Source organism: Chlorella variabilis (genome assembly GCF_000147415.1).
Source record: "Chlorella variabilis unplaced genomic scaffold CHLNCscaffold_2, whole genome shotgun sequence".
NCBI lineage: Eukaryota > Viridiplantae > Chlorophyta > Trebouxiophyceae > Chlorellales > Chlorellaceae > Chlorella > Chlorella variabilis.
The window spans coordinates 820,562-848,463 of record NW_005435086.1 but is presented as its reverse complement, the minus strand read 5'-3'; the positions used below and the strand labels follow the sequence as shown (position 1 = coordinate 848,463).

General features: G+C 65.7%; 7 protein-coding genes across 7 annotated transcripts in view; 1 reads left to right on the top strand and 6 right to left on the bottom strand.

Annotated features, from left to right (window-relative positions):
* Positions 1–609: 609 nt before the first annotated feature.
* CHLNCDRAFT_137760 (hypothetical protein) lies at positions 610–3,340 on the bottom strand (the record flags this gene model as incomplete). Its single annotated transcript, XM_005851090.1, has 9 exons — positions 610–687; positions 841–1,059; positions 1,155–1,231; positions 1,350–1,455; positions 1,548–1,576; positions 1,658–1,759; positions 1,864–2,083; positions 2,245–2,468; positions 3,280–3,340. 9 exons carry the CDS (start codon positions 3,338–3,340, stop codon positions 610–612), a joined length of 1,116 nt encoding a protein of 371 aa, XP_005851152.1.
* A 119-nt stretch (positions 3,341–3,459) lies between these two features.
* On the bottom strand, positions 3,460–4,906 carry CHLNCDRAFT_29488 (hypothetical protein). Its single transcript, XM_005851089.1, has 2 exons — positions 4,531–4,906; positions 3,460–4,245 (listed from the first exon to the last, which is right to left on the bottom strand). Exons 1-2 carry the CDS (start codon positions 4,803–4,805, stop codon positions 4,029–4,031), a joined length of 492 nt encoding a protein of 163 aa, XP_005851151.1. The 5' UTR covers positions 4,806–4,906; the 3' UTR covers positions 3,460–4,028.
* Positions 4,907–5,344: 438 nt separating this feature from the next.
* CHLNCDRAFT_8480 (hypothetical protein) lies at positions 5,345–7,979 on the top strand (the record flags this gene model as incomplete). The annotated part of the gene is made up of 8 exons (XM_005851377.1): positions 5,345–5,596; positions 5,895–6,208; positions 6,348–6,450; positions 6,641–6,711; positions 6,846–6,945; positions 7,152–7,249; positions 7,465–7,620; positions 7,895–7,979. Coding segments are annotated over 8 exons (1,179 nt in total), but the record flags the coding sequence as incomplete, so codon positions are not given.
* A 302-nt stretch (positions 7,980–8,281) lies between these two features.
* CHLNCDRAFT_137757 (hypothetical protein) lies at positions 8,282–10,973 on the bottom strand (the record flags this gene model as incomplete). Its single annotated transcript, XM_005851088.1, has 13 exons — positions 8,282–8,303; positions 8,513–8,637; positions 8,762–8,851; positions 9,011–9,085; positions 9,251–9,337; positions 9,445–9,528; positions 9,656–9,772; positions 9,915–9,989; positions 10,159–10,233; positions 10,371–10,445; positions 10,565–10,632; positions 10,798–10,835; positions 10,927–10,973. The coding sequence occupies 13 exons, from the start codon at positions 10,971–10,973 to the stop codon at positions 8,282–8,284; spliced, it is 978 nt and encodes a 325-aa protein (XP_005851150.1).
* A 2,538-nt stretch (positions 10,974–13,511) lies between these two features.
* On the bottom strand, positions 13,512–17,546 carry CHLNCDRAFT_137755 (expressed protein; the record flags this gene model as incomplete). The annotated part of the gene is made up of 14 exons (XM_005851087.1): positions 13,512–13,539; positions 13,668–13,813; positions 13,933–14,043; positions 14,198–14,250; positions 14,375–14,500; positions 14,708–14,888; positions 15,039–15,198; positions 15,398–15,492; positions 15,632–15,739; positions 15,967–16,119; positions 16,239–16,286; positions 16,479–16,637; positions 16,892–17,116; positions 17,283–17,546. The coding sequence occupies 14 exons, from the start codon at positions 17,544–17,546 to the stop codon at positions 13,512–13,514; spliced, it is 1,857 nt and encodes a 618-aa protein (XP_005851149.1).
* Positions 17,547–18,228: 682 nt separating this feature from the next.
* On the bottom strand, positions 18,229–20,508 carry CHLNCDRAFT_7805 (hypothetical protein; the record flags this gene model as incomplete). Its single annotated transcript, XM_005851086.1, has 7 exons — positions 18,229–18,344; positions 18,569–18,671; positions 18,882–19,103; positions 19,302–19,534; positions 19,676–19,805; positions 19,851–19,952; positions 20,098–20,508. Coding segments are annotated over 7 exons (1,317 nt in total), but the record flags the coding sequence as incomplete, so codon positions are not given.
* Positions 20,509–21,705: 1,197 nt separating this feature from the next.
* CHLNCDRAFT_56692 (hypothetical protein) overlaps positions 21,706–27,902 on the bottom strand; it is a gene marked incomplete at its 5' end in the record, with an annotated part of 6,994 nt that continues 797 nt past the window's right edge. Inside the window, 21 exons of the mRNA XM_005851085.1 lie at positions 21,706–21,990; positions 22,148–22,331; positions 22,494–22,690; positions 22,822–23,068; positions 23,210–23,399; positions 23,556–23,699; positions 23,838–24,027; positions 24,207–24,299; positions 24,409–24,542; positions 24,691–24,780; positions 24,910–25,035; positions 25,133–25,246; positions 25,385–25,508; positions 25,621–25,692; positions 25,813–25,888; positions 25,996–26,029; positions 26,173–26,295; positions 26,432–26,617; positions 26,819–26,870; positions 26,979–27,025; positions 27,150–27,257. Of these exons, the coding sequence (XP_005851147.1) occupies positions 21,820–21,990; positions 22,148–22,331; positions 22,494–22,690; positions 22,822–23,068; positions 23,210–23,399; positions 23,556–23,699; positions 23,838–24,027; positions 24,207–24,299; positions 24,409–24,542; positions 24,691–24,780; positions 24,910–25,035; positions 25,133–25,246; positions 25,385–25,508; positions 25,621–25,692; positions 25,813–25,888; positions 25,996–26,029; positions 26,173–26,295; positions 26,432–26,617; positions 26,819–26,870; positions 26,979–27,025; positions 27,150–27,257 (2,702 nt within the window). The 3' untranslated portion in view covers positions 21,706–21,819. The remainder of the gene's footprint in view (positions 21,991–22,147; positions 22,332–22,493; positions 22,691–22,821; positions 23,069–23,209; positions 23,400–23,555; positions 23,700–23,837; positions 24,028–24,206; positions 24,300–24,408; positions 24,543–24,690; positions 24,781–24,909; positions 25,036–25,132; positions 25,247–25,384; positions 25,509–25,620; positions 25,693–25,812; positions 25,889–25,995; positions 26,030–26,172; positions 26,296–26,431; positions 26,618–26,818; positions 26,871–26,978; positions 27,026–27,149; positions 27,258–27,902) is intronic.

The following is a 27,902-nucleotide window of genomic DNA, read 5'->3' as shown; positions in this document are numbered from 1 at the left end:
CCCCTAACGCCTCAGCTCCCCCGAGCGCGCAGCAGCAATTTCATTTGCTGCGCCCTTTTTCCCGTTCAGCTCCTTCTGTCTTTTGCTTTAGCTCTCGTGCGGCCTCACCGCCGCGCCCGTGTCCCGCTCCCGTGGGTGCGGTGGCAGCACATACACTCTGTGCCGCCGCGCTCCACATTGACCTATTATTGCCCCATGGTGCCTACCGGGCTGTTTTCCCCTGCCTTGATGCAAAATGCAAAGGCATGAGATCCCCACCCCCACTCCACTACCGCGCTGCCCCTGTCTGCGCGTCATGTAGCACTGTCTGCACTGCGCTCACACTTGCAGCGCACTGTGACCACACACTGTCACGCTAGCTATTGAACAGGTCTTGAGGAGGGCCCAGGGAGGTAGTATGAACAGTGTGACGGCATGCGCGAGGTGGTGGCAGCGGCATGGATGAACAGGTGGCTGGCACATTGAGAGCGCAATGTGCCTCAATCAGACAGGGAGGACGGAAGGAGGAGAATGGTGCCGTCCACCAGGTTGGGCCGTGCACCAGGTTGGGCCGAGCGGCAGCAGCTGTGGAGCAGAACAGCACCCGTCCATCCCTTTGGCGGCAGGCGCTCAGCAGAAGCACACAGACCCTGGCAGCGCCTGGCCATTCAGGCCGCGGACGCCGTAGGACAGGGGGCTGCTGGAGGCCTGCGGGCGGTGTGGGGCAGGCGCACAGGAAAGCGCATCAGCCTTGTGGTGCCAGCGAGCGGTCGCCCTGTGCTCACCTGAGGCGCTGGGCAGCAGCTGCATGTAGGCAGCTGCATGCCACCAAGCGGAGGCCCCTTCTCGCCCGTTCCTCACCTTGACATAGCTGCAGAAGTTGCCGGCCAGGCCGCAGACGCACTGCTGGGGGGCGCTGCCGGAGCAGCACTGCTGGCGCACGAAGCCAAAGCAGCTGGGGCCGCCAGACGGGGCGGGGCCGGGGGCGGGTGCCGGGGCCGGGGCCGGGGCGGGAGGTGCGGCCTGGCAGGCCTGGAGGTTAGAGAACACTTGGGCATAAGTGAAGGACGCAGCATCAGCCTGCACAGCAAGCCAGGGATTGAGCAGAAGTCGGTATTGTCGGCGTGCCCGCTGCCGTTCCTGGCCATGCCACACGCGCTGCGACATGCTCTCACCACGGCAGTGGCCTGCGAACTGCCAGACGCCGAGGCCGTGGCAGAGCTGCCATCAGCGGCGCATGCCGTGGCGGTGACTGCACGGCAGGGTGCCAGGCGGCCCTCTCAGGCAGCCTAGTGGGCGGCACAGCGTGTGAGCAGCTCCAATACCAGCGCATAGTGCCTGCGACCTCCGCACAGAGGCGCAGAGCTCACCCGTAACGGAAGCCACGGCGATGTTCTGCTCAATGGCGGATGCTGTGGCCGAGGAGACTGCCTGGGAGCAGGCACAGGAGACGCTGGCGATGGCGGAGCTGGCCGCCTGCGGGAGAGGGTGGAGGGGCAGGCGAGGGTCAGTAGCGTCCAAGCTTTGGGGGCTGCCCCTTCCCACCATGGCCCCGACTGCTGCCTCACCTGAGCCCCCGCAGAGGCCACCGCGGTTGCTGCACAAGGGAGGGATGCAGGCAATCAATGCCGGCCTATGGCAAGAGGCCTCAGCGCACCTGCATGCATTCCCATCTCACCTGTGGAGCTCGCGGTGCCGCAGCCGGAGGCCTGGCCGGTGGTCACCACCGTCACCGTGGCATTCGCCACCGCCGTCGCTGTGGCAGACGCTGTGGCAGTGGCTGCGAGCAGCAGCAGCAGCAGCAGAAGAAGAAGAAGCATGATAAGCATGGGCAATGAACAAGGGAAGGAAACAAGATGCAGGCGCTGGAGAACGCTTCCCTACCTGCAGCCTGGGCAGCCGCCTCCACCGACCCGCCCGCGCACACTTGGTTGGCGGCGTCGGCCACCGCCTGCGCCGTGGCCGTGCTGGCAGCGTTGATGGCGGTGGCGGAGGTCTGCACGATGACCGTCACGGTGTCTTGGATGCCCTGGTCCACCGCGCTGGAGGCGGCGGCGGCATTGCCGCTGGACAGGGAGGCGGGGTCGACGGTACCGCCAGAGCCCTGCAGGGAGGCAGCCAGGCAGGGATGGCGCCAGGAAGGGCAGCGCCAGAAAGGAAGCTTGTGTGTTGCTGGCCGCATGCACCGGCTGCCGCTGTGCATGGCGCGTGGTGCTGAGATGCATATCCGCCAGGGCTGCGCGGGCGGGCGCCAGCGGCGCGTACCTGAGACATGGCGGCAGCCACAGCGCTAGCAGAGGCGCCATACATGGTGACCGCCAGCGAGGCGGCCTGGGCAAACTCGGAGGTGGTGCCGGCGGTGGCGGCCAGGGCGGTGGCGGCGGCCACCACGTCGGCGTTGCCGCTGTTCACGCTGTCAGCGATCTGCTGGGCGGCGCCGTCGGTGTTGCCGGCAGCCACATCGGCCTGGATGCCCTGCGCGCTGGCCACTGCGCGGTGCAGGAGGTGGGCAGGGCAGCAAGTGATTCACGGCCAGGCAAACAGAGCGGCGGCTCAAGGAAAAGGAGCCAGCTGCCGGTGCCAGCAGCCTGGACGTTTTGCAGCCATGCCTGTGGGGTTGGAGCTGGTAGGTGGGACGTAGGGCTGGATGGGCTCAATCTCGGCAGCAGGAGCGGGTGGCAGGGGCGGGGCGCCGCTGCCGCCCTGCTCCGCGCTTGGGGCAAAGGCGGAAGGCGGCAGGGCGCCTGCGGGAGGGGCGCGCTCTGGGGAAGGGGGGAGGGCTGCAGCAGGCGGGTGCAACCAGCGGCGGGATGTGATGCGGGCAGACTCATCAGCGCAAGGAAGGCGAGCCATGGCAGCACAGGGCACCAGTCAGGGGCCGCACGCAGTGGGCCAACTTGCCTGTGATGCGCTGGCCTGCTGGAGGCTCGGCCACGGGAGCGGCAGCCACGCGAGCGGGCTGCTGTGGAGCCGATTCGGGCGTGGGAGCAGGGGCGGCCTGGCCAGCGCCGCCATCGGTCGCGATGGTGCCCTGCCGCTGCTCGGGGCGTGGAGCGGGGGCGGGGGCGCCGCCGGCATTGGTGAATTGCTGCAGGCGGCGGCTTTCCCTGGGCGCGGCTGTGCCTGCAAGGAGAAGCTTACGCAGGCCTGCTTGCTTGGCTGGTCCAAGGAATAAGCCAAGAGGCCAGGCGGCGGGAGGGCTGCCGCCGGCGTCTCCTCATGCCCAGTTCTGAGGCAGCACACGACCTTGCAGCACGAACAGCAGGTGCAGAGGTGCCCAGGGAGGCAGGATTAGCTCACCTTGGTGGAGGGCGCCCATCAACAGCCCCAGCAGCAGCACCAGACGGGCGTTGGCCTTCATGGCTGCTACAGCAACGAACCACAGCAACAGCCAGGCAGCCAGGCAAACAGCCATTCTCACAGCTGCATGCACGTTCCTCCACTTTCTTCCCGCCAACGCCGTCCAAGACTTCTGGTTTTGGGCGTTCTTACATTGAGGCATATGTTCCGAGGCATGCATGGGCATAGAAGATGCAGAGCAATGTGCTACTGGCCACTCTGATGGGTGCGCTGAGAAAAAGAAGAGGATAGACGGTGGGACGGAAACAAAAAGCGGGGAGCGGGAGCGGGAAGCTGGTGGTTTTGAGTTTGGGCACCGGGCGGGCGGCAGACATGCACGCTTCATGGTCGTCGGTCACAGGTCACAGGCAAAGGCAAGGAAAACGGTCGGCGCTTGGTCGGCATAAGTCATGGGGTGCGAATGGGAGCAACTAGCTGCAGAATGGTAAGCTGGAAGGAGAGGGCGCAAGCAGTTCGAGCAGCGGTGCTGTGGCGGGAAAGGTGTGGGCCAGAGGACGGGTCTGCTGAATACACGGTGGATGGCGGGTACACGGGCGCCGGGTGGGCGGTTGGTGCGCCCCAAAAAGTGCCGTTGCGGCTTTCTGTCGCTAAGACCGGTGGAAAAGAGTCGAGGGGGCAGCTGGCAGGTAGCTGGGCGATCAGCACCAGGGCGAGCTGCCACAGTTGCCCGCATCAGCTGCTGCTCCGCCTCAGTCCCTGTTGATGCCGAAGATCCGCACTTTGTGCATGCCGCTCATCTTGGCTATCGTCAGCACCACCACCACCAGCAGGTTGAGGCCCAGCGGCTGGCGACGGAAGTCGGCGCCGTGCGAGGCCAGCAGGAAGAGCACCACGGGCACCACGGTGAAGAACTTGCGGGTGGCGGTGCCCTGCACGCCGTCGTCAATCTGCTCCCAGAACGTGAGGCTGCGGAAGCGCCAGACAGGGCAAGAGGGGTGGGTGGCCAGCGTGAGTTGACGAGCGGTTGGGTTGAGTGCGGAGATGGCGAGCGATCAGCAGCAGCGCAGTGGCTCGGTTGCATGGCAGCAGCACGGCGGTTGGGTCCACAGCAAGGCGGAGCAGCATGCAGAGCAAACTGGCGGCACAAGTGTGGCAGTACACCGCTAGCGAAGGCGGCGGGAGGCATGCGACAGGTTGACTGCCCAGTGGTGCAGCGTCGCGGCACAACGCCCAGGCATCCCCCCAGCTCACTTGTCGTAGATGCCCTGGTCGTCCTGGATGGGGGAGCCCTTGTTCCAGTGCAGCAGGAAGTAGGTGATGGCGCCGTGGCCCAGGTGCACATAGGTCCAGGCCATGCCGGGGTCGGTCCAGGAGGCCAGCACCAGCCAGCACAACACTATGAGGATGATGTAGAAGCACCAGGCGGCCTTCTGGTTGAGCCACTCGGTGTTCTTGTTAGTTGGCACGCTCCTGAGCCGCACGCCCGTGCGGGGGCTGGTAACCACGGGCGCCGTGGTGGTGGTCATGGCTGCCTGCCAGCAAGTGGGTGCCAGGCGGCCGGGGTTCTCGAGGGAGCGCAGGGCGCTGGGCGCGTTGGAGCCACGCAGGGGCGATGGCGGGCGACTGGAAGTTGCGGCACGAGGGTGGGAGCGCGTGAGCAAGGCTGCCCGGCTCTCGGGAGCCCTCAGGGTGGCATGGGTTCCATGTACAGGCGTACTTCAATGGGCCGCCGCTGAGGCTGCCTGGCGACTCCAGCAAGTGATCCGGCATCTCATAGCGCCCTGCAGCCTTGTACCCAGGTGCCCCTTCGCCCGATCACGTCGCCCCCAACTCAAGCACACAAATCGCCCATTCCTGCTGCACTTGCCAGGCTACACGGCGGCCACTGGCCCTGCAGCCCGCAAAAGAGCCAGGCTAGCCACCGCGGTGCACACCCGGACTGGCGGCGCCAGCAACGCGGCGGGCGGAGCGGCGCGGCAGCTGGCGACAGGCAGCTGGGTGTGCTCAGGGCTGAGACAGCATGCACGCTGCCATGAATGGCACAGCGGCAGGGGTGCAGCAGGGCGAGGACAAGGTGGTGCTCAACGTGGAGGTGCTGCTCACCCAGGACAGCCAGGCAGAGCTGCCAGCAGTCAAGGCCGCCGCGCTGGCCTTCCTCTCCAGCCTGTCGTCCATCCGCTACTCAGAGGCGCAGCTGGCGCCGCCCCCCGGCCAGCACCCGCTGCTGGATGCGCACGTGGAGTCGATGCGGGTGGTGGATGTTGGGGACAAGCTGCCGCCCGGCAAGCTGCTGCTGCAGTGGGACGTGGCGTGGAATGTGAGTGCTGGGGGGCGCTGTGTGCTGGGGTTGATTCAGGGGAGCGGGCCCCCACATCGTCCTCCGTGCTGCTGTGCTGGGGCGCCGGCAGCAGCGGGTCGGCGCAGCTGCTGCGTGCGCCAGCAGATGGCGGGGCAGTTCGCGTCTCCCATACCGAGGCGCAGCGACGGAATGCAACAGCAGAAGGCAACCCTCCCGCTGCACCTCGCCCGCCTGCTCGCCTGCCTTGCCCTCCCTGCCTCCCTGCCTATGCCCCTGCTTGCCCACCCTGCTTTCCACTCTTCTCTCCTCCCCGCAGGTGCTTGTCTACCAGCTGGATGCCGAGGGACCCGCAGACGACGACGAGTGCGACGATGCCGCCCCCTCGCACCGCGAGTGGGCGCTGCCCGCGGCAGAGTTCCAGGGCCAGTGGGAGGCGCTCTACTACGAGGCAGAGATCAAGCAGCGCCTGCTGCGCTACGCCACCTCGGCGCTGCTGTTTGCGGAGAGCAGGGTCAACCCGCAGCTCATCAGCTGGAACCGCGTCGTGCTGCTGCACGGCCCGCCCGGCACCGGCAAGACGAGCCTGTGCCAGGCGCTGGCACAGAAGCTGACCATTCGCCTGGGGGGCCGGTGGGTGGGGGCGGGAGGGCGGGCCAGCATGCGACGCAGGGGACGCAGCGAGTAGCGACACGTATGATCGGATGGATTCATGTTCTGAGAGCTGCGCAAGTACAGCAGATGTACCTGAGCTGCGCTGTGCGCTGTGCAGGTACACCCACGGCGTGCTCATTGAGGTCAACGCCCACAGCCTGTTCAGCAAGTGGTTCAGCGAGAGCGGCAAGCTGGTGTCCCGCCTGTTTGCCAAGATCCAGGTGCGCAGCAGGGCCGTGCCAGCCTGTCTCCAGCCACAGCCCATCCGTCTTCGTGGATTGATTTGTCGCAGCATGCATGCGTGCAGCAGCGCTTGGTGCCCCTCCCCAGCTGGCCAGCGAGGCAGCTGCTCCCTGAAACGTTGCTGCGCCATGTGCGTGCTGCGACGCGCCGCGCTGCGCTGTGCTGCAGGAGGTGGTGGATGAGCCTGATGCGCTGGTGTTTGTGCTGATAGACGAGGTGGAAAGCTTGACGGCGGCCAGGTGCATAACGGCGCCCTGCCACCTGCCCGGCCTCGCGCTGCTCTCATCAACTCGCCGCCAGTCTCTTCATCTCCCTGCCCGCCTGCCTGCCTATCTACTTCTCCACCTACCGTGCTGCTCGGCCCGTGGTGCAGGAAGGCGGCGGTGAGCGGGTCGGAGCCCGCAGACGCCATCCGCGCTGTCAATGCGCTGCTCACGCGCCTGGACCAGCTCAAGGCAGCGCCCAACGTCATGGTGGGGTGGGAGGAGGGTGTGTGTGAATGTGTTTGCCTGTCTGGCATGTGCGCATCTGTGTGTTTTGGGTTGCGATGCTGCAGACAGGAGGGCAGGCTCTTGTCCCGGCAGCCGCACGTGACCAATGATCTGCCTGCCAATGCATGCGCTCTACCCTCCTTCCTGCCTGCCTGCCGCCCTGCCCCTCTTCCTTTCATCCTGCCCAGGTTCTGACCACCAGCAACATCACAGAGGCCATTGACCTGGCCTTTGTGGACCGAGCCGACATCAAGGCGTACATAGGCAACCCCAACCTGCAGGCCAGGTGAGGCGAAGCGGCGTGGGAGAGCGTGTTCGGTGGGTGGGACAGTGTAGGACGGGCAGGCTGGCACGCAGGCAGGCACACGTAGGTGGCGCCGGTGAACCCGTCCTGCTCCAGGGCCTGCAATCACCCCTTGGGTGCGGCCCTCGGCCGGAGGCGCTCCTCCAGACAGCCCAGTTGGCCCCATACAGCGCCGCACATGCTGCCGCCTTGCGCAGGTACGAGATACTGCGCACCTGCATCGCGGAGCTGCAGCAGGCGGGCATCATCACAGACGGCACGCCGCTGCAGCCCTTCTCCGACGCCTGCTGCCAGGCGGAGGCGCCGGAGGGCGGCCATGGCGCAGCTGCGGCCGCCAATGGGATCGCCAATGGGTCCAACGGCGCCTGCGGCCAGGGCGGCAGCTGCTGCAGCATGGACGAGGAGACGGAGCAGCCGCAGGCCAGCCACCTGAGGTGAGGTTGGCCCGGGCAGCTGTCACCGGGTGCTTGCTTTCAAGGGCAACTCCCATGAAAACGTGGGGCGGGATCGGTCGGCAGGTCGGGCAGGTTACAGGCAGCAGCTTGCCAGGCAGGCACCGTCAGCAGCACGTAATGTCTGCTGCTGATTTGTGCATGCTTTCTCTGGTCCGGCTTCCTGCCCCTGCAGCTGCCGCCTGCTGGAGGCGGCACGAGCGGCCGACGGCTTCAGCGGGCGTACGCTGCGCAAGCTGCCGTTCCTGGCACACGCGGCGCAAGACTTTCCGGGCGGCCGCTGCAGCTGCGTGCAGTACCTGGGCGCACTGCTGGCTGCAGTGGAGCGGGAGCGAACAGACCGGGCCAGCCTGACTGAGGGAGGGTGAGCTGGGCGCTCAGCGCATGACACGTGAGATGCAGCCTGATCGGAGATGCACATCTCACCTGTGGAGACTCTCCACATGTTCATATGACTCTCTTCGCCTGTGATTGTCTCATTTTTAATGTGACACAGAAATGTTTCAAAACAGGGCTGTGGAATGTAAACGGCAGGCTGGGATTGGGTATGGAAGTTCCAGGCTCACGGGTAGTAGTGCAAAGTGCTGGGCAAAAAACAGTCCAATATCTTTTTGCCAACTTATTGTTATGGGCGTGAATAGGTAGTGAGTGAGGGCACACGGAGGCAGGGCATGGTGACAGGAGGGAAGGTAGGAGGCCGCAAGTCTGCCAGCAGCGCCGCCCATCCAATCTGAAGTTGAGTTGGCCGGCGGAAAACGGCTGCCACAGATGCCGGAGGGAAGAAACCCCTCACAGCATACTGCGAGACTTGGGCCTGACACACACGGGCTGGCCCTTCCTGCTCACGATGCAGCGCGGCTTGCGCTTGCTGAGGCACTTCACGCCCACGCACTTGCTGACGCACTTGGCCTTCTTCCCCTGCAGGTTGCGGATGGGCCAAAGAGCACAGCTAGGAGGCATGCACGCTAGTAGAGGCGAGAGCAGGCAGATGGCCGAGAGAGACGGAATGCAGCAGTCCAGTGCTGCCTTGTGTCACCCGCACCTTGGCGATGCACTTGAAGGCCTTCCTGCACTTCTTTCCCTTGCAGGGGTTGACGGGCTTAGGCCGCCGGGTACACTTGGCGCGGCCCCTCTGCATATTATCATTGTGGAAGGAGCACATGCTGTGAATGCAAGGCTTTCCAAAGGGTGGCACAACACGACCACAAAATCGATAACGGGAAGGGCGGGCGCATCGAAGAAAACAGCCAACAAATACAGCAGAACCCTGGCGGATCAGCGGGAATCTCACCGAGCTCAGTACACACTTGAAGCCGGAGCGGCACCTGACGGCAGCACATGCACTAATGCACTTGCCGACATCGCCCTGCAGGGCCAGCGCACGAAACACCACGATCAATGGGCGAAGGGAGACAAACTTTGAATGCATGTGCTGGTGGGCATGAAGGCTGCCGCTGGCAGAGCATGTGGCACCTTGGCAGCGCCAGCTGCCCAGGGCAGGGAAAGCAGCACCCGTGCTCTCCGCTCTCACCTCAGGCACACACGTGTAGCCGATCAAGCAGGTGGTTGCCGCGCAAGGATTGTAGGTCTTATCCTTCACACACTTGCCCTTGCCGCCCTGCACCTTGCAAAGATGCACGAGGCAATGGGTTGGTCCACGTCTCCGATTCTGAGCATCTGGGCTGCAGCTTTCCCCCCGGCCATGCAGATGCCCCTGCTACTCACCTTTGGCACACACTTGTAGCCGATCAGGCAGGTGGTGGCTGCGCATGGGTTGTACTTTTCTTTGATGCACATGCCCTTGCCGTCCTGCAGCTTGGCAAGGGACTCTGACTCAATGGCTGAACTACAGTCCCCTGGCAATGACAGGCACCGCCGTGAACATCTCTAGGCGCCAATACCAGGGCAGGTGGCCCCTGCCGCACCCCAGACTCACCACTGGCACGCAGCTCCAGCCCCGCATGCACGTGGTGGCCGCGCACGGGTTGTAAGCCTCGTTCTCGGGGATGGGCCCGACCATTGTCTCCACATCCATGCACACGCCCTCGCCGGCCTGCATGCACAAACAAGAAGCGCTATGGAACACCCGAGGAGATTGGGCACGCTAAGCTCCCACACAGGCAGTGGGAACACTCTGCAGCAGCAATGAGCGCAAGCCAGCAGCCGCAGCCGCGGCAGCGCACGCCTTGGCTCACCTCGTTCATAGCGCAGACCTGGTTGTCCTGGCAGAGAATAGCGGCGCAGGGGTTGGGCAGACACTCCGCACCGTTCTGCAGCAACAGGCCAACAACCAGGGTGCGACGCACAGAGGGCAAATGCCTGGCAGCAGCCTTGTTGGCTCAGTCGCAGCCTGCTCCCCGCATCCAGGCCATCCTGCCACTGGCAGCCATGTAGCTGAGCAGGCACGGCAGGGAAGGACACAGGAGCAGGGCCTCTCACCCGGGTCGCCACACATTCGGTGCCCTCGGCACACTTCACGAGGGCACAGTCGGTGAGGCAAAGCGGCTCATCATTCTGCGCCAGAGAAGGTGCACGAGACCAAGTTTATGTTGGTTGGAGAATGTGCGTTGGGGGTGGCGCGTACAGGCTGCACTGCAGTAGCAGGGCTGTTGCTGCTCGCCTCCCTGGCGGGATCACCCTCGGCCTCGCACCTCGACGACGCAAAACTCGTCGTCGCCGCAGGCATGCTTGTAGCAGGGTGTGGGCTTGCACACGGCTTCATTATTCTGCAGGTTGGGAAAGGAAAGGGGAGGGAGCGCCACGTAAAAGGGCAGTCAGGGCCTAGAGTGAGAGGGCCTTCCCGCCAGCGCAGTGCAGACTGCATGTCGCCGGAGGCTGCTCCCACCTCCACTTCGCAGATGGTGTATGGCATGCAGTCGGCAAGATTGCAGGGATTTTCAGGATCTCCAGTGCCTACATTCAAGCAAGGAGGCAGCTTGGCAGCCGTCAAGGGGGCGGAGGCAGGGCGAGAGTCCCGATGGACCAGGCTGGCGCAGCGGTCAAGCTAGCGGCGGCGGTGGTGGCGGGGCAAGGCCGGCCGCGCAGGGGCGGTTATGTACAGGCTCCAGACAGCCTCACCTTCGTTCCCCTCGGTGCTGCCCTCCTCTGCGTTCACCCTGCACGACGGGAAGGAGGGGAACGACGGTGGGCGCGAGCCCAGCGCCGGCTTGCAGCTGTCGCAGAAGCCTCTGCTATCATCAGACCCACCTGGCGAGCAGCGCCAGGCCGCAGACGAGCCAGACCAGGCGGGGCATGGTGTGGCGGGAGACCTCGCAAGCCTTGCACAAGGCGGGAGCCTGTGGTTTGTTTGATGGCAAAGCGCCGTTTAATAAAACCGGGGAGGCTTCAGGTAGGAGGTGGAAACTTTTCTACCCCTTGGGAGGTGTGGTGAAGCTGCGCTAGGCGGCAGCCACCAGGAAGTCGCTCCGTGGTCCACACAACATGGGATGGAGCACCAGCACAGATTGCAGTGAGTCTTCGGGGTTGGGCACCAGCATCACACATTAATTTGCAAAGCACAGGTCAAGAAGAGGGCCCAAGGGCACAGGCGGCGTGGCGGACCCGTCAGACGGACAGGTCGCGACCCTGGTGCCAGACAAGTGCCAGGCCGCGCCGCTGCACGCTGAGCTCAGCGCCGCCCCTGCTGCAGCCACAGCTCGTTGAGCATCTGCGTGACGCGGTGGCCCATGGCCTGCCGGTTCTCATCTGCCGAAGCCAGCTTGTCTGGGTGGAACTGCCTCACAGCCGCAACATAGGCCGCCTTGCATGTGGCCCGCCGGCCGCCGCCCGACTGGAACTGCACGCCCAGCTCTCGCACAAAGCGCACCAGGTCGTGGCCAGCGCGCTGCAGCTGCGCCTGCAGCCGCGCCTCCAGCTCCTGGTGCAGCCGGCTGCTGGCGCTGCCGCTGCTGCGGCTCTCGTGCTCGGGGGGGCGTGTTGGGGCCGGGCTGCGACTGCGGCTGGCGCGGGGAGCGGCGCTGGCGCTTGCTGCTGCCGTCGCTGTGGCCGCCGCCAGGCTGCTGCGAGGGGCCTGCGCTGGCGGCAGGGGCGGACCAGGGCATGGTGCGGGCAATGCGCCTGCCTGCAGTGCCGTCGGCCCAAATGAAGGAGGAGCGTGCGCCTGTGGAGAAGTTGCTGAAGAACTGGCGGCCCAGGTTCTGGCGCTGACCGCCCTCGCCCACGGTGTTGGGCCCCTGCAGCGGCACCCCGCTGCCCTCCTCCCGCGGGCGGAAGCGATGCGGCACCGGGCCTGCGTGGCAGGCAAGACAGCACAAGGGGCAGGTCAGCAAGCGCACACACCGCCAAGCAATGACCGTGGCATGGAGACTCTGTGGCGGCCCTGTTGCCAGCCAGCAGACCCTCTATGCACACCTGTTGGCAGCGGCTCCCTGTCGTTTCCAAAGAAGGACCCGTGCAGCTTGGGACCCCGGTGCTGCAGCACACGGCCCACAAAGTCACGCTCGCCAACGGTCGGCGGCCAGCCGGAGCGCCAGACATGCTGCTGGCCTGCCGCTGCAGGCAGGCGCTGGAAGTGCAGGATGTACAGGAGCTGCTCCCTGCAGCGCACGCGAGCAAATGCCAGCAGGAGTGACCAGCAGGCATGGCGCGTGGTGCTCCTAATGGCATCAAAAGCGCGGCAAGAGACACGCATTTGCATGCTCTCCGCTGCCATGTGCTGAGGTTGGAGTGGTGCACAACGCTGCCCCCGAGCCCCGTGTCCACCTTGCCGCCGCCCACCACCACCACTCCTGCCCTGTCATTTCTCCTTCCCGTCGTTGTTTCTCTCTTCCCTTCCGCACCGAATGTTCATCAAGGCGTTGCCAGTCAGCAGCACGTGGCCAGATGGATCACTTGACATGCTCACTAGCCCATCATGAAACCTGACCGTCTCTTCCTCCTCCTCCTCCTCCTCCTCCTCCTCCTCCTCCTCCTCCTCTTCCTCGCTGCTATCTGCAGCCAGGGACATGCCGGCATGCCACAGGACACATAAATGGGTGGGCAACACAGCAATGGAACGCGCAAACCACGTGTTGCATTGGTGATGCCGAGGGACAGCCGAGCGGTGATGGGAACAGCCAAGTACACAAGGCGGCTCACAGCAAGCAGCGGTAAGGACCAGTGCAGCGAGCGGGCATCGCACCGTCAAAGCCAGGCTGAGACCGTTTGCGCTGTCGCTGCGCCTTGGGGGTCGGAGGCAGATCATCGCTCAACAGCAGGAAGCGCAGTGCCGCCTCCGTCTCTTCGCTATACAGCGCTGGAGGCAGAGCCCACAGCCTCTCGTCATAATGACAGCGGAAGCCAAGCTTCTTCAGGCCATCCCTGCACGGGGGGTGACAGCAGACGCAAAAATGAGGTCAAGTGGAGGGCGCCACCGACCGGGTGTTTTCGTGCCGGGCGGCATGTCCACATGTCGCCCGCTCAGAACCTGGCGCGCACTTGATGTGATACGTATGACATCGGGCTGGAAGGGGACGAAAATGGCGGTGCCCTCCGCGCTCACAGAGCGCAGATAGGCCCTGCCGCCCGCGCCCGGCACCTCCACCCGCTCGGGGGAGCTTGCTGGGCCATCACCATCCTGGTACGTGCGATTAAAGCCGCAGGGGCACAAAGTAGGCCCGCTTCCTGCCGCGGCCCATTGTTCGTGCTGTGGGCGAGCACAGCACGATGTGGTGCATCCTTCAAGGCATGCGTTACAAACAGTGTAATGGTAGCGGATGATGGCAGAGGGGTGCATGCATGCAATACGAAGCTTAGCCGCGGCCTTAACCAGGCCCCCAGCGGCCGCCGCCGGGTCACCGCCGCCGTGCAATGGCCGACAGCCTGCAAAGCGCGACGGCAGGCAACAGGAAATTCTTGTGCTGATCGCTCCGCAAGGATATCCAAGGCGAAATGGATCAATTGTGGAGCCTTGACCTCTAGGTCCAACACTCCTGCCCTGCCCCGCTCACCTGCCGGGCTTGCTGAGGCCCTCGGTGGAGGTGCCCGCCAGCACCAGCGCCGCCGTCAGCTTGACCTTGTGCCCCGCCGCCTTGCCCTTGCCGCTGCTCTCATCCAGCACCGTCAGCTTGATGCGGCACTTGGGGTGCTCCGTCACCTGCGGGGCGTCCCCGGACAGGCAGCCAGGCTCAGTGTGCTGACACTGGAACGCAGCAGGTGGCGCCACAACGCCCTCGTGCTACAGGGCCAGCCCTGCGGCACCCCGGAGGCTCTCACCATGACGGTGTGCATGACCTGCAGCGACGCATGCCGCTCCCACCACCCATCCAGCACCGTCGTCTCGCACTCGCACCCGCTGATGCACTCCACTTCCGCCTTGCCCATGCCCTGCAGACCAGGAGAGGCGCAGGTCTGAGTGGATGAATGCAACGTGGTTTGAAACCAAGCAGCCCAGCCGGCAGCGCGCATGTTGTTGTGGCCGGCACCAACAGCGGCCAGCTGCCGCGCTTGCCTCGTAGCTTGCCAGGTGCCCTATGAGGACCTGGCTCATGGCCCCCTGCTGCTTCTCCTCCTCCTCCTCCTCGCTTGCCGCCTCTGCACAGCATGTGGGCGCACAGCCGGTGTGATGCCACCACGCGCCAAGCGGCACAACAGTGCCTGCATGCCAGCCGCAAGCCTGACAAGCTGCCCGGAAGGCTGCTGTGCTGCGGCCTCCCACCAGCATCGGGGATGCCTCTCATGACGGCGCTAGTGTTGAGCGGCGTGGTGACGGGGCCGCGCAGGTGGTTGTACGAATCCAGGATCACATGGGCCCGCTGGTTGAGCACCGGCAGCAGCACGTCCGCTGCAGGCGGTCACACGGCAGAGTCAGCCGGCAACATATCCCTCAGCTCACCCCTCCCTGCGGCCCTCTGGGCTGAGCCAGGTTGCTGATGCATGCATGCATCAGCATCCAAAGACTCCGGCAGCTGCCACGCTGCTGCTTAGGAAGGCCACCAGGCACCCCGCCCTCGCAGCGCAGGAGCGGCAGAAGTTCTGAACTCCTCCGCACCTACGCTCGCGCCCTCCCCCGCGCCGTCGCCGCTGCTGCGCGAGTCCACCCCCAGCACGACAAAGTCGCCCGGCTTGCCGCCGATCCAACCCCACTTCTCGTCGTTCTCACTCTTGGCGTCGGGCCGCTCGTTCACCCACTTGAACCCCTTCTTCTCCACCACCACATCCTCAAAGTTGCGCTGCAAGGAAAGCCGCGTGGGTGGGGTGATGGAAGGGAGGCCACGCATTGCAGCATTGCACCGAAACGCACGCCACAAGCAAGGACGGGTGGGCTAGGCACGTCACGGCAGCCTGTCGCTTCCCCCTACCACCCAGGCCCCCCAGCTCACGCTCATCAGGCAGGAGGCCGCCTTCTTGTCGTAGTTGCCTGGGATGATGGGCGGCGGCAGCACCTCCTGCGCCACCTCGTGCTCCGCCTCCTGCAGCGGCCGCGCCTGCAGCGACCCCGCGGTTAGCTGCGCCAGCCCGATGAGCAGCTCGGCCATGTACCTGCGGCGGTACAGGAGGGCAGTGCAGGCAGTCCATGAGGCAGTGCGGTACAGGAAGTGGGGGATGCATTCAGGCATAGGGAGCCCCTGCAAGAAGCTCCCAACACGCATTTGCAGCGGTGCTGCCCCTGCTTGTGGGCCCCCAGTCAGCACCCTCCCTGCCGGCCCTGCCCGCCAGCGCGCCCTGCCGTGCCCCTCACCTGTGGCCGGTGGGGCCGTAAGGATGGGAGATGTCGAAGAGGAAGAGCTCGTTGGGCTTGCTGCTCTCCAGGTTTTCGGTCCGCACGCGGTCCACCTGCGCCCAGCCAGCCACCCGCTCCCGGCCGCTGGTGAGCTGCCGCGCTTGCCAAGCCGTGCGCCAGCAGGAAGGCCAACAGCCCACCGCCACCCCACCCCACCCCACCAGGCACACCCACACCGCGCCACCCACCCACCCGGTACCCATACTGGTTGCGCAGCATCTGGTGGAACACGGCAGCGCGCATGGACAGCGTGGGCAGGCCGTAGTAGGCGGCGATGATGGACATCTCGTTCTCCGCATTCTGCAGCCACGTCAGCAGGACGGTGAAGCAGAGGGAGCGTGGCGCGGCGCCGGCCATCGGCGGCAGGAAGCGCCACGTGACGGCTCGCAACATCAGGAGGCAGCGGCATGCGGCACGCCAGCGGGGCGCAGCTGCCGGCTGACCAGCCCTTTGTGTTGGTGATTCGCAGCCTCCTTATCCCTCTGGCCCAGCCTCAGTCCACAGGCCAGCCTCAAGCCCACCCACACCTTGAGGTAGGATCCCACCGAGCCGCGGATGAAGCTGTATGCGTTGAGCACCACCACCGCGGGGCGGTTGGGCAGCGCCTGCAGCTTGCGCAGCAGGCGCTCAAAGGAGCCACGGGCGGGGACGGTGCCGGAGCCGTCGCGCGCGCAGTCCACCTGCGGCGCAGCGCGGCACGGGGGGGGTCATACGCTTGTGCTGCCGCCCCTGGCCATGTGGCGGCGCCCTTGCGGGAACTGTTTGTGTGGGCGCCGTGCGCGCGCCGCAGCTGCCGCACCTGCGTGCCGTCGTTCATGGCAAACTCCACCACCACGATGTCGGCATCCTGTGCAGGCAGGGCAGGCGGGCAGGCAGGTGTGTGTGTTTTGTGTGTGTATGTGTGTGAAGGGTGCGCATCATGTGGCAGCAGCCTGCCCGCCCACCTCCCGCACAATGCTGCCATCTGGCGGCCCTGTTTGGCCCCACCGGGCTTGCTCCGGCTGCCTGCCCACCCGCCACCTGCCCCCACAGCACGCACCTCAGGCACCATGACCTCGGCGCAGGCATCAAAGATGTTGCTGGTGCTGCCGCTCTGCGCCTTGTTCACCAGCTCGGGTTTGGAGGCGGGGAAGGCGGCCCGCAGCCAGGCGTGGAACTGGTCCAGGTAGGAGGGCCAGGCGGTGTCGATGTCAGTGCCCTGCGGGAGCAAACGGGGGAACAGGCCAGGGCGCCGCGCCAAGGCAGGGCCACAGGGGAGCGTGAGCTTCAGGGTCTCAGCAGGAAGGAGAGCTGCCAGCAGCACAGCATGTGCCAACACGCCGCGGCTGCCGAAGCGGCAGCAGCGCCAGCCTGACGAGACGTGGTGGGCGCAGCAGGCAGCAGCATGGCCCAGCCGGGACAGCTGCACTGGGTGCGCCCGCCCCGCCCTCCCATGGTTTGCCGTGCGCGCACCTGTGTGGCCGAGCCGCGCCCCACGCTGATGCTGCCCCCCACCGCCGCCACCACCGTCTTCTGGCCGCTCATCAGCTTGTGCAGGGCGCGGCGCAGGCGTGCGGGGTCGCCGTGGTGCAGCAGGCCGCGCTGGAGGCCGCGCGGGTCCAGCGCCGGCACATACCCCCACAGCACCTCCTCATCCACAGCCCGCTTCTTGGACTTGGGGGCTGGAGGGATGAAGTCCTGCACCCAGGCCAGGCTGGAGCGGGCAGGTGGGCAGGCGGGCAGCCAGGCAGGCGGGCGAGCAGCAAGTGTGCCGCGTGCGGAACGATGCCAGAACAGGGACGCAATGTGCCGCCCCCTGAGCGGCCTGGCCGCCGCCCGGCTGCCGGCCCTGCCTGCTGCGCACCGCGGGGCTGAGCTCGGTGGAGGGCCAGGTGGGGTAGATGAAGGAGGAGAAGGGGCCGGCCTCGCCGCCAGCCGCGCTCTGCGCCGCGGCTGTCAGGTTGCGGGGGCTGTTGGGGCACAGCGAGACGCAGGTGCAGCTGAAGAGCTGGGCGCCAAAGAGCGACTTGAGCACCGGCAGCAGGCTGAGGCCGATCAGCACGCCCAGCACCAGCGCGATCCCGGGGGGCAGGCGGTAGCCCTTGGGGCAGACGCTCGGCGCCACCATGGCGCGATGCCTGCAGGGCAGGCGGCAGCGGCAGGCGGCGGGTCGGTTGCCGCCAGCGGCGCGGCGCCAGTCCCGCGCAGCGCGTCGCGCTTACTTTACTGCTGCAATTCCTTTTGGAGCGGATGCTCGGCGCAGGACCCACGGGGCCAACAGCGCAGCAGCGAGAGGGCTGCTGCAAGGTTGGTTGCTGGCGCTGGGGCAAAGGCTGCCAGAGTTCTACCTGTTGTAACCAGCAGGTTGCAGTGGCGCCACCCCAGCCAACAGCAGCGCCAGGCAGCCCTGTTCTCAGATGAAGCAAGCTTGGGAGATGCCACAACGGGCTGGGCTGCTGTTCACTGCAGACACAGCGTGAAAGCCGGGCGGAAAACAGAACCGGCTGCACTGCATGCTGAGCCCACCGTCACCATGGGCGCGCCAGCGCCGCCACCTGCCATCCACGCCGCAGCACCGCGGCCAAACCTCCAATCCAATATGTACAAAGAGCCTGGGCCAAGTGCTGGAGATATAATACACGGCGCTGATGCAGAGTGAATGAAAGCGCTGAAAAATGATTTTCAGACATGAGTCTGGACAGGCAGGCTTGCCGCAGCCTCTTCGGTCCAGTTGGCGCCCGGTGCCAATCCGCACGGAGCCCGGCCTACTGCAGGCCCGCCGCAGCGGGCCCCGCCTCCTGGGCCGTCTGCCACACGTGGATGCTCTTGTCGTCGCTGGCGCTGGCAAACATGTGTGGGTCTGTGGGGTTCCACGCCACAGAGTTGACGGTGCCGCTGTGGCCCTCCAGAGACAGCAGCCGCTCGCCTGTAGGTGGCGGGAGCAGGGCAGGACAGGGCAGGGCGGGGCGGGGAGTTGGAAGGATGGAGGGCCCAGCATCCAGTTAGCACAGCCGCAAAAATCACGCAGCGCCACGAGCAAAGCGGGCAAGCGAGGTGCTGCCGGAGGCTGGGAGCAGGCAAGCAGCCGGGCTGCATCCAAGCCTGTTCCCCGCCCCGCCCCACAGCAGGCTGCAGGCAACCTCCACGCACCCGTTGCGCGGTGGTAGACATACACGCGGCACTCCTCGCTGCCCGTCAGCACAAAGCGGTCGTCCAGCCCCCCCAGGCACGAGCGCACCACAAACCGGCTCTGCTTGTCCTGCGGGTCGGGCGCCGGGTATGCGGGCACGGCACAGGGCACCGCCTCGGCACACAAAACCCATCCACCCACGCACACACACACGTGCAGAGCCCACAGACGGCAGGGCTGTGAGCTCCCACTGCTGCCCCGCACTGCCACTGCTCTGCCCCCCGGCTCCCCGCCCAAGCATCCTCCGCCCAAGCATCCTCCGCCCCCGCTCACGTTGGCTCCCTGGTAGCTGGCGCAGGGCATGGCGGGCAGGTGCATCTCCCGCGGCGCGTCCCCGAGGTCCCACAGGTGCATCGAGTTGCTGGTCAGGTTGACCAGCAGGTAGCGGCCGTCGCGCGAAAGGCTCATGGAGATGAGCGTCTCCGCCTCGGGTATGTAGCTCTCGCTGTCGCCTTCGAGGTCATACACGCGCACCTTGCGCTCGCACGTGGTGGCCTGCAGGGGCAGAGCAGTGCATGGGTAAGCATCATGACAGGGGAGGAGGCGAGGCTCAGTCCAGCAAAGGAGCAGAGACGGGGCGCTCGCTGCAGCCAAAGCGCACTGGCGGGCGCACAACGCAGCACATTGAATCCCAGCTCGGCGGACAGGGGCAGCAAGGCAGGGAGGCGGCGGCGGCGGCGGTGGGCCGCCTACCAGGATGTAGCGCCCGCCCTTGGCCACCACCACCTCCTGGATCCGCTGGATGCGCCACTGCCGCTCCACGCTGCCATCCAGCCCCACCACGCACAGCTGCTTGTCGTGGCTGCCCGTCACCAGGCGGCGGCCGTCTGGGAACCAGGCGGCGCAGGTCACGGGGTCTTTGTGGTGGCGCAGCACCCCCAGGCACTCCCCGCTGGCCACATCCCACAGCCGCAGCGCATCCTGGCCTGCAGGGTGGTAGGGCCCGGGGGGGAGGAGGAGCTCAGCAAAGCGACCGTTGCTCCCAGTGTCCACAGCGAAGTGGGAGGCGTGCCCGCGCTGGGCAGCGAAAGCCAGGCTGCACTGCACTGCGCCTGGCAGCAGTGCACCGAGGGCCGCCTCACCGCAGGTGGCCAGCTTGCTGTCGTCGGGGCTCCAGCACAGGAAGGCGATGGGCCCGCTGTGACCGCGCAGCACGTGCCGCTTGCTGACGGTGCTGCCGCGCGCGCCACCGCCTGCCTTGCTGCCAGGGCCGCCGCCGCCGCTGCTGTCGCTGCGTTGCACGTCCCAGATGATGGCGGTCTGGTCCTTTCCGCACGAGGCCAGCATCTCGCCGTCGTGCGAGAACTGCAGGTGCCACACCTCATCGCTGTGGTTCAGAAGTACCTGCGGGGGCACAGGGTCCAGGAGAGAGTGTCGACGGACAGCGCCGGGATGAGCGGGAGGAAAGGCTGGATGCAGTGCGGGATGACTGGGAGGAGCAGCGCTGCTGCGCTGCAACCCCTGTGTGAGCCCAGCCCAGCGGGCGCACCTGTGTGGTGCAGGTGGGGATCTGCTCTGTGCCGCAGGTGTAGTCGCTCAACAGGGAGGGGCGGGCGGCTGGGGTGTTGTGGAAGCAGCAGGCATCGATCTGCGCCACCAGCGCCTGCTCCACAAGCTCCTCCAGCCGCCGCTCGGGCAGCATGACCTCCGGCGGGATGACCACCTGCAGGCGGCGCAGCACCTGGTGCCGCGCGTCGCAGGGCGGCTCGCCCTGCCAGCCGCTGGGCTGGGGCAGGGCTGCAGGTCCCGCGCCACACATGAGGCAGGCCGCGAGCTGGTGCAGGCGCTCGGGGTTGACGCCCAGCGGCGCCAGCTGCTCCCGCAGGCAGGCCAGCGCTGCCGCGGAGTCGCCCGCATGCAGCGCCTCCAGGAACGCCTGCTCTAGGATGATGAACTTGGCCTCCTGCACATCGCCGCAGGGGAGCAGCGCAGCGGCAGCCGTGCGTGCGGTGGAGAGAGCAAGCGAGCGTACGGGCGGGCAAACGGGGCCAGCCCCAGGCTTCACCGCAGGCGTTGACGCAGCCCAAAAAACAGTCCCTGGCCTGTCCCCACCGTTTTCAGTTGGCGGCTCTCACCTGAAGGGCCTGCGTGCCCTGCAGGTCCAGGCGGCACACGTGCTTGGTGGCGGCCGCCCAGTCGCCAGCCAGGATGGCCTGCTGCAACTGGTTGACCTGCAGGCAGGCGGGTTAGCGGGCAGGCAGGCAGGCAGGCAGGCAGGCAGGCAGGCAGGCTGGCAGGCAGGCATCATCTTCGGCAGCAGCAGTGGGGGCCTAGTATTATGGCAACCACAGCACGGCGCAGGAGCAGATTTCCCTCGGATGGCACAGGCGCGAGCGCAAGCAAGAGCCGGGGCGGCGCACCTGCGGCGGCTGGCTGGCGATGCCAGAGGCGGCCTCCAGCTGCTCCGCTACCTCTGCAAACCCCAGGCTGCTAAGTGCCTGCTCAAGCAGGCGGATGTACTGGCAGCGGTCCACCATGCCGCAGCGCCCCAAGTGCCCAAGGGCCGCGGCGGCGTCAAGCAGGGGCGGCGCGGCCGGGGAGCTGGGCTTCCGCCCGGCCAGCTCGCTGCACGGGGAGCGCCCGTTGGCTGCCACCGTGGGACTGCTGCTGTTCGTCATGTCCTGCAGTCGAGGTCTCTTGGTTCTTGGGCCCACGTCCTCTTCTTCAGAGTGCAGCGCTGAGCGTGTGGTCATCGCCGGGGGCCTCCCAGCGTCATCCAAAGCATGCACTCCTCTGCCGAGCGAGGGTCTGGGTGGCAAGCCAAGCCGCTCTGACCGGCTACTTGAGCTAAAGCAGCGCAAACTCTCTCCCAGCTGCCCTGTTCCTGCCAGGGGGAGAGCCGGCGAGGCGCGCCATGCCCACCTCTCCTCCTGACCGCTCAGCTGGCGCACGGCAGTCACAGCGCGGCCCACTATGTGGGATCCAAAGCTGTGAGAGGCCTGGCCCCCAATATCTTACAACGGAATAATTGGGTCCAAAAAAGTGGTTTATTGTTCTCACCGGGGGTCACAAGACACCGCAGTGCTGGCAAGCAACAGGCTGTTCGAGACAGTTGCGGCGGGGGCCAGAGGGCGGCGGAATATCTGCACCAGAGTAGTTCAACAACACTGCAAGTAGAACGAGTGCATGTCTACGACTTTGACTGGGAAGACGACTGAAGGAAGATGAAATTTGGGGAGAGCTGCTTCTTGAGTTTCTGGTTGGGTACCGGCTAGTTGACCTCCTTGAGCGGCACATGCTTGCGGGCCTTCCACCTGTACAATATGTCCACAACCTGGGGCAGGCCCATGACCACCAGGCTGGCGGCGCCAGTGACGAGCCAAACAAAACCCCAGGAGTCATGTGCGATAAGGGACACGATGGACACGACCGCCAGCACGACCTGCAAAGCAAGGAAAGGAAGGGGGAGGTGAGGAGGGTGAGGACTGTAGCGCTGGCCTTTCTTGCCTCGTGCCTGCTCTGGCACCCCAGATGCCGCACTCAGTGCTTTGTGGGCACACGGCCGGCAGCGGGCCGGCGGCCTCAGGTACAGGCTGTACCTGCATGGGCGTGCCGAACTTGAGGAAGTCGCGGCTGGAGTGGCCCCCTGCGGCCAGCGCCATCAGGTTGGTCTGGTACCCAAAGCTGGACATGAAAACGGAGCTGGCTCCCAGCATGATGGCGTAAGAGAGGAGGTAGATGTCGACATTGTCGTTCTTGGAGATGGTGGCGGCGATGGGGAACCTGCACGGTAGGGGAGGCGGGGACAGGCGGGCAGGTGGGCTTTTGCCAGCGCGGCAAACATGGAGGCGTGCAAGGGCTAAGTAGGCAGTGGCGACTCCCTCAGTCGCGGCAAGGACATAGTCCAGGGCAGGCCGGCCAGAGAGGCACCAGTGAGGGGCTCACATGAGCGCGGCAGCGCTGTTGTTGGCGATGATCTGGCTGATGAGGGTGGTCGCCACGTAGACGGCGGCGATGGTGAAGTTGCCGCCGCCCGCGTTCTTGCCAATGTCCACAATCAGGTTTGCAATGGCGGCGGCGCCGCCCGACTGCTCCAGCGCGGCAGACACGCCAAAGGAGCCGGCAATCATCAGGTACACGTCCTGCAGCAGCCAGCAGGAGGCAGCCAGTGTGGGGGAAACACACCTGAATATGGCGATCGAGGGCCCAGGCTGGCAGCGGGCAACCAGCAGGCGCACAGGCGGCTGCCCTCCAACCAGCTGCAGCCGCTCACCCAGCGGATGGAGCGGCGGGCCTGGTCGGGCGACATGCAGCCGGTGAGCAGCATGATGGCGACCACGATGGTGGCTGCGGGCAGGATGTCGATGATGGAGGTGGCGTAGAGGGTGAAGGCGGTGGCGATGGATGCGATGGCGATGGCGGTGTGCAGGTAGCGCGGCGGGTTGGTGTCCGGCATCTCGATGATCAGCTGGAAGTGCTTGGAGTCCTGCAGGCGGGCAGCAGGAGCGGGCCAGAACAAGCTTGAGGGTGGGAAGTGGAACTGGTGGTGGGGACGACAGGCATCAGACCCTCGAGGTTGAGCTTAGCCAGCGCTGCCAGCTACTACACGTGTGCCTGCCCCAGGCTGGCTCCGCATGCACAAGCCGCTTCCTCAAACACACAAGGCGCCCGCAGGCAGCCCACTCGCCTTGTGCTGCTCAGCAAAGGCGGAGCCGGTGTCCAGCAGCAGGATGTCGCCCGACCGCAGCTCAATGTCGCCCGGCTTGGCGCGGATGCGCTCGCCCTTCCGCGCCACGGCCACCACGGCGGCGTTGAACTGCTCGCGGAAGCGCGACTCGCGGATGGTGGTGCCTGCCGGCATGGACAACATCAGGGAAGGGTTCAGGACAGAGAAATTAGAGATCTGCACAAACCCTCAAGAAGCAGAACTCAAGAGGCAGTAAGTGGCAGGGGACTGCGTGCGCCACGCCGAGGCGATGCCGCTCTGGCGGCAGACCCACAACTCACCAACCAGGGGAGACTCGGGCGCCACAATGGCCTGCACCAGGCGGCGCTCCACGACGGCGGTGTGCAGCAGCTTCGACGCGTGCTTCTCGGCCAGCGGCACCAGGCCGGGGGTGTTGCGGATGAAGCGCACAGAGGCGGCGTTGCCTGCGCGGCAGGAGGCAGAGGCGGCAAGGAGGACTGATCAGCGCCTGCCACTCGCCTTGGGCCACAGCACCCAGGGCCTCGGGTTCTGCGACAGGACGTGAAGCAGCCAAGCCATGCCGCCTGCCCGGCGCCACCCACCCGCAAACCACAGGATGTCGTCAACCTCCAGCTCCTCGTCGGGGGACACGGCGTGCAGGGTGGCGCCGGCGCGGTCAATGGCCACCAGGAAGGCGTTGGGTAGCTGGCGCATGCCCGACTTCTGCACCGTCTTGCCCGCCATCGCCTTGGTCACGCGCATGCCCATCAGGAACTCGTTGTGGCTGCGCACCTGCAGGGCGGAGCGGGGGAGCAAGCGGGGGGTTAGCAGGCAGCAATGACAAGGAGGGCAGCGGGGGCGGCTGAGCCAGTAGCCTTGGACAGCAGCATAGCGCCCCTGGCCAGGTGCACGCATGCATACTGCGATCTTGGCGCATGAGCGCCGCCTGGCGAGTCCCTCTCCCTGCCCACCTGGCCGCCCTTGTGGAGGTCGGTGAAGGCCTCGTTGACCGCGGGGGAGGTCCAGAACTGAGGCGCCACATCCAGCAGCAGGGTATCGCCGGCCTGCATGGGCATTCAAGCAGCGGGCAGCCTCGAAGCTCCTTGTCAGCATCAACCAGCCCCAAAGGCTGGCGTGCAGACTCGCAGGTGGCAGCGGGCACGCCGCACCCACCTTGAGCACTTCGTCGCCGATCTGGGTGCCGGTCCACTTGAGGGGCATGCCGTTGCGCTTGATGGCGACCACGGCGGCATGGAAGCGGCTGCGGAAGGCAGAGCCGCGGATGGTCTGGCCCACGATGTCGGAGTCTGCAGCCAGGGGTGAGGGCGCTCGAGTCGAGCATGATCAGCATGGGCAGCCCAGGCATGTCGAGGTGTTGGCACCGCAGGTGGCAGGCTGCTCAGAGCCGCAGGGGGCAAACGCGCATAGCGGGGCAGGGGCGGGTGCACCTCACACCTTTCCGGATCGTCGCCTCCACCAGCTCAGGCGGGGAGAAGGACACGTCGCCCTGGCTGTCCACAGTCTTCAGGTGGCCCACCTTGGGCACTGCAGGGAGAGCAGCGAAGGCAGGATGTGAGCAGGCCGCAAGGGAGCAGACGCTTACTTCAACAAAGGCGAGGCAGCTGGCAATCCAGCACGCCCGCGCAGCCGCAGCTTGTGCTGTGTGCTTCGCACCGGAGATGGTGGAGACGCCAAAGGTGCCGGAGAGGCCGGGCAGCTCGGTCTCGTTAATCTCCTCCAATGCATCGCTGAAGGGAACCAGCCCCAGCTCCGTCAGCTTGTCGGTGCCGTCGGGGAGGCCTGCAGCCAGACAGCAAGGCAGCTCTCTTCAAGGGATGAAGGGAAATCGAAAAAAGCTGAACAGCACCACAGCGCTGGTGCAGGCGCTGCCGCTCACCCGACAGGTACAGCACGTCTCCGGTGGCCAGCATGAACTCGGGGCCCACGGCATGCACCAGCTCGCTGCCGCGACGAACAGAGGTCACATACTGGCCATCCAGGTTGCGCAGGCCTGCAGCACCGTGTGGGGCGGGCGGGGTTGAAAGAGCGATAATGTGTGGAAAAGGGGGGTGGGCCAAAGGGGGTTGGGTCAAGATGATCAAAAGGCAGACGAGCTGGGCGGGTGGGCACAGCTGCGTGTGCAGCCCACCTGCAGCCTGGATGCTGTGCCCCACCACGGGGGAGCCCTCAGTGACGAGCACGCCGAAGAAGAAATCTGCGCCAGACTCCTCCACCAGGCCGCCCTGGGCCTTGCGGGACAGCGCGCGGCCCATCTGTGGCGGGGATGACCAGCGCCGGGGTGAGCCAGGCAGCCATGAGCAAGGATGCCTGTGCCAAAACACTCTGGAAAGCAGGCAGCTGCTCCATCCAGGTGCACGAGCTCACCCGCTTGTAGACCTTCATGCCGGCGCCGCCGGTCAGCAGGAAGGGCGCTGCCAGGACAATGTAGATGATGCCCTGAGGGGGGCCATCAGAGAGGTGCAAGGCACATCAGTTCAACGTGCGTGGCGAGCTGCGCTGCACTTTTGAGCTGCGGGCCTATTGGCAGCCTCGCCCAGCCTGGCTGCCTGCTCTCACCCAGAATGTGTTGGGGATGCCGTAGGGGGCAATGCCAAATAGCTCAATCGGCTTCAAGCCCTCCTGGTAGTACTCACTGCAGGTCGAGCAGGCGGGAGAAGGAAACTGTTGGGGGCAGCACCGCAAGGGAAAGGCTGGGTGGTGGCAGCAGCAGCAGGGGAGCAGCAAGCACTGCCAGCGCACCTCTCGGGGTCGAGCACACGGGAGTCAAAGGCGCCTGCAGAACGGGGAGAAGGCAGCGGGGCACAGCAGGTTGAGCAGAGAGCTCGCTGCGCGCTACAGTGTGCATAGAACTCTGGCTGCCATCACCATGCTGTGGTTCACATCACCATGCATCCATTCCGCGGTTGTTTGCCTCACCGGTGACCACCAGGTTGGTGCTGGTGCCGATGGTGGTGTTGAGGCCGCCCAGCAGGCAGCAGTAGGACAGGGGGATGAGCAGCTGGCGGATCGACAGGCGTGCCTTGGCGGCCCACGTGAGCACTGCAAGGGGCACAGGCAGCGGGCGTGTCAGCTGGGGGCAGTCGCAGGATTGCGTGCACGTGCCGCGCTCAGCACAGCATGCCAGACGCGGCGGCATATCCCTCGAGGTGCTGCTGCCAGCCTGGGCGGGGCGCACCAATGGGGAGCATGATGCAGAACACGGGGGTGTCGTTGACGAAGGAGGAGAAGAGGGCGGTGACGAGGCACATGCGGACTTGGGCCAGCATGGTGTCCTTGGGGGTTCCCAGCAGCTTGGTGATGATGAAGTCGGCGCCGCCGGTGGAGGTGATGCCCTGAGCAACCATGAACAGAGTGACGACAGCTGCGCGGGGGCAGGGCAGGGCGGGGGCGCGGCATAGCGTCAGAATGGGAGGCAATCTGTGTTGCAGTCACCCCGTTGTGATAGGCCGCATGAGCTGGGGCAGGGGACGAACGCGTCGAGGGGCATTGGGAGGCAAGGCACTTCCAGTTGTCCCCCATCCCCAGGTCAGCCGCCGACATCTCCCCATCCACCGTCACTCACTCATCAAGCCCGAGTTTCCGTAGCCCACAAGAGCAGACTTGATGGTGATGATCTGCAGGCAAGAGAGGTGCGCGACAGGTGGGAAGGCGGCGTGCGCGTGGTGTGTGGCGTGCAAGTCATGGCAGGTTCAGCAGACAAAAGGCAGAAACACGGCCCTCACTTTGAATATGACCATAAGGGCCAAAACCATGTTCATCACCAGGTCGGCTGCAGGTGTAGAGGGAGTTGCTTTGGTGTTTGAGCGGCATTGTGGCGTGCCACCTGGGCAGAGCAGGCGCCAGCACAGCCCCCCCCCAACAGAAGTCCTCCAATCGTTCGATTCCCCACGCACCCCCAACAACGTCGAACACCATGAGAATGAAGCCCATTGCGATGAAGGCGAGCGACAGCCAGCCCTGAGAGCTCAAATCGGAGAACGTGGTCTCCAGGTTTAACTCAGCTGCAGCGCAAAGGGGCGCAGGCGTCGTCAGGAGGATGCAAATGCATTTGTGAGGCAGAACACGACCCCTCCAGCACCACGCGTGGTAGGTTGCCTTGCTTGTGTGGGCTTAAAGTCTGGTAAAGCAAGAACTAGCTTGCAACATAGACTCCCCGCCGAAACGGGACGGGAACCGGGCGAAAGCAGAGAAAGCAATAAAACAGGGGTGGAGCAAGGCGACATGCAACGCAAGCAGCTGACAGGGCACGCATCGAAACGTGTGTATGACTGGCAAAGTGGCATGGCGCATTGGGGAGAAACGCAACGGTACGGGAGCATGGGCTGGCCAAACGGCAGTGCGGAACGCTAGGTCACTAGAAAAGCAGGGAAAGGCGCACTATGTATGCAATGAGGGCAGCCCCGGCTCGGGGCCGTTGAGAAAGCAGTGGGCGGGAGGGGGGAGGCCCCGGTGTGGGCGGGCCCCATCGAGGGGGGATGGGGCGCGCAAGCGGCCAGATGGGGCGGGGCGCGGGCGGCAGTGGAGTCCTGCGGCTGGGTGGGATATAGGGCAATGAGCGTTGAGCAGTGTGCGATGAGCAATGAGCAATGAGCAGTGAGCAGCCCCTCCCTAAACAAAGTGAAGCGCANGACGGGGTCCGGTGGATG

What these genes read in the sequence shown, in the direction of transcription:
- CHLNCDRAFT_29488 (XM_005851089.1), bottom strand. Translation starts at nt 4,805, where the DNA reads ATGACCACCACCACGGCGCCCGTGGTTACCAGCCCCCGCACGGGCGTG. An exon ending in GACCAGGGCATCTACGACAA is followed by an intron (nt 4,246 to 4,530) that starts GTGAGCTGGGGG and finishes GCGCTTCCGCAG; the next exon opens with CCTCACGTTCTGGGAGCAGA.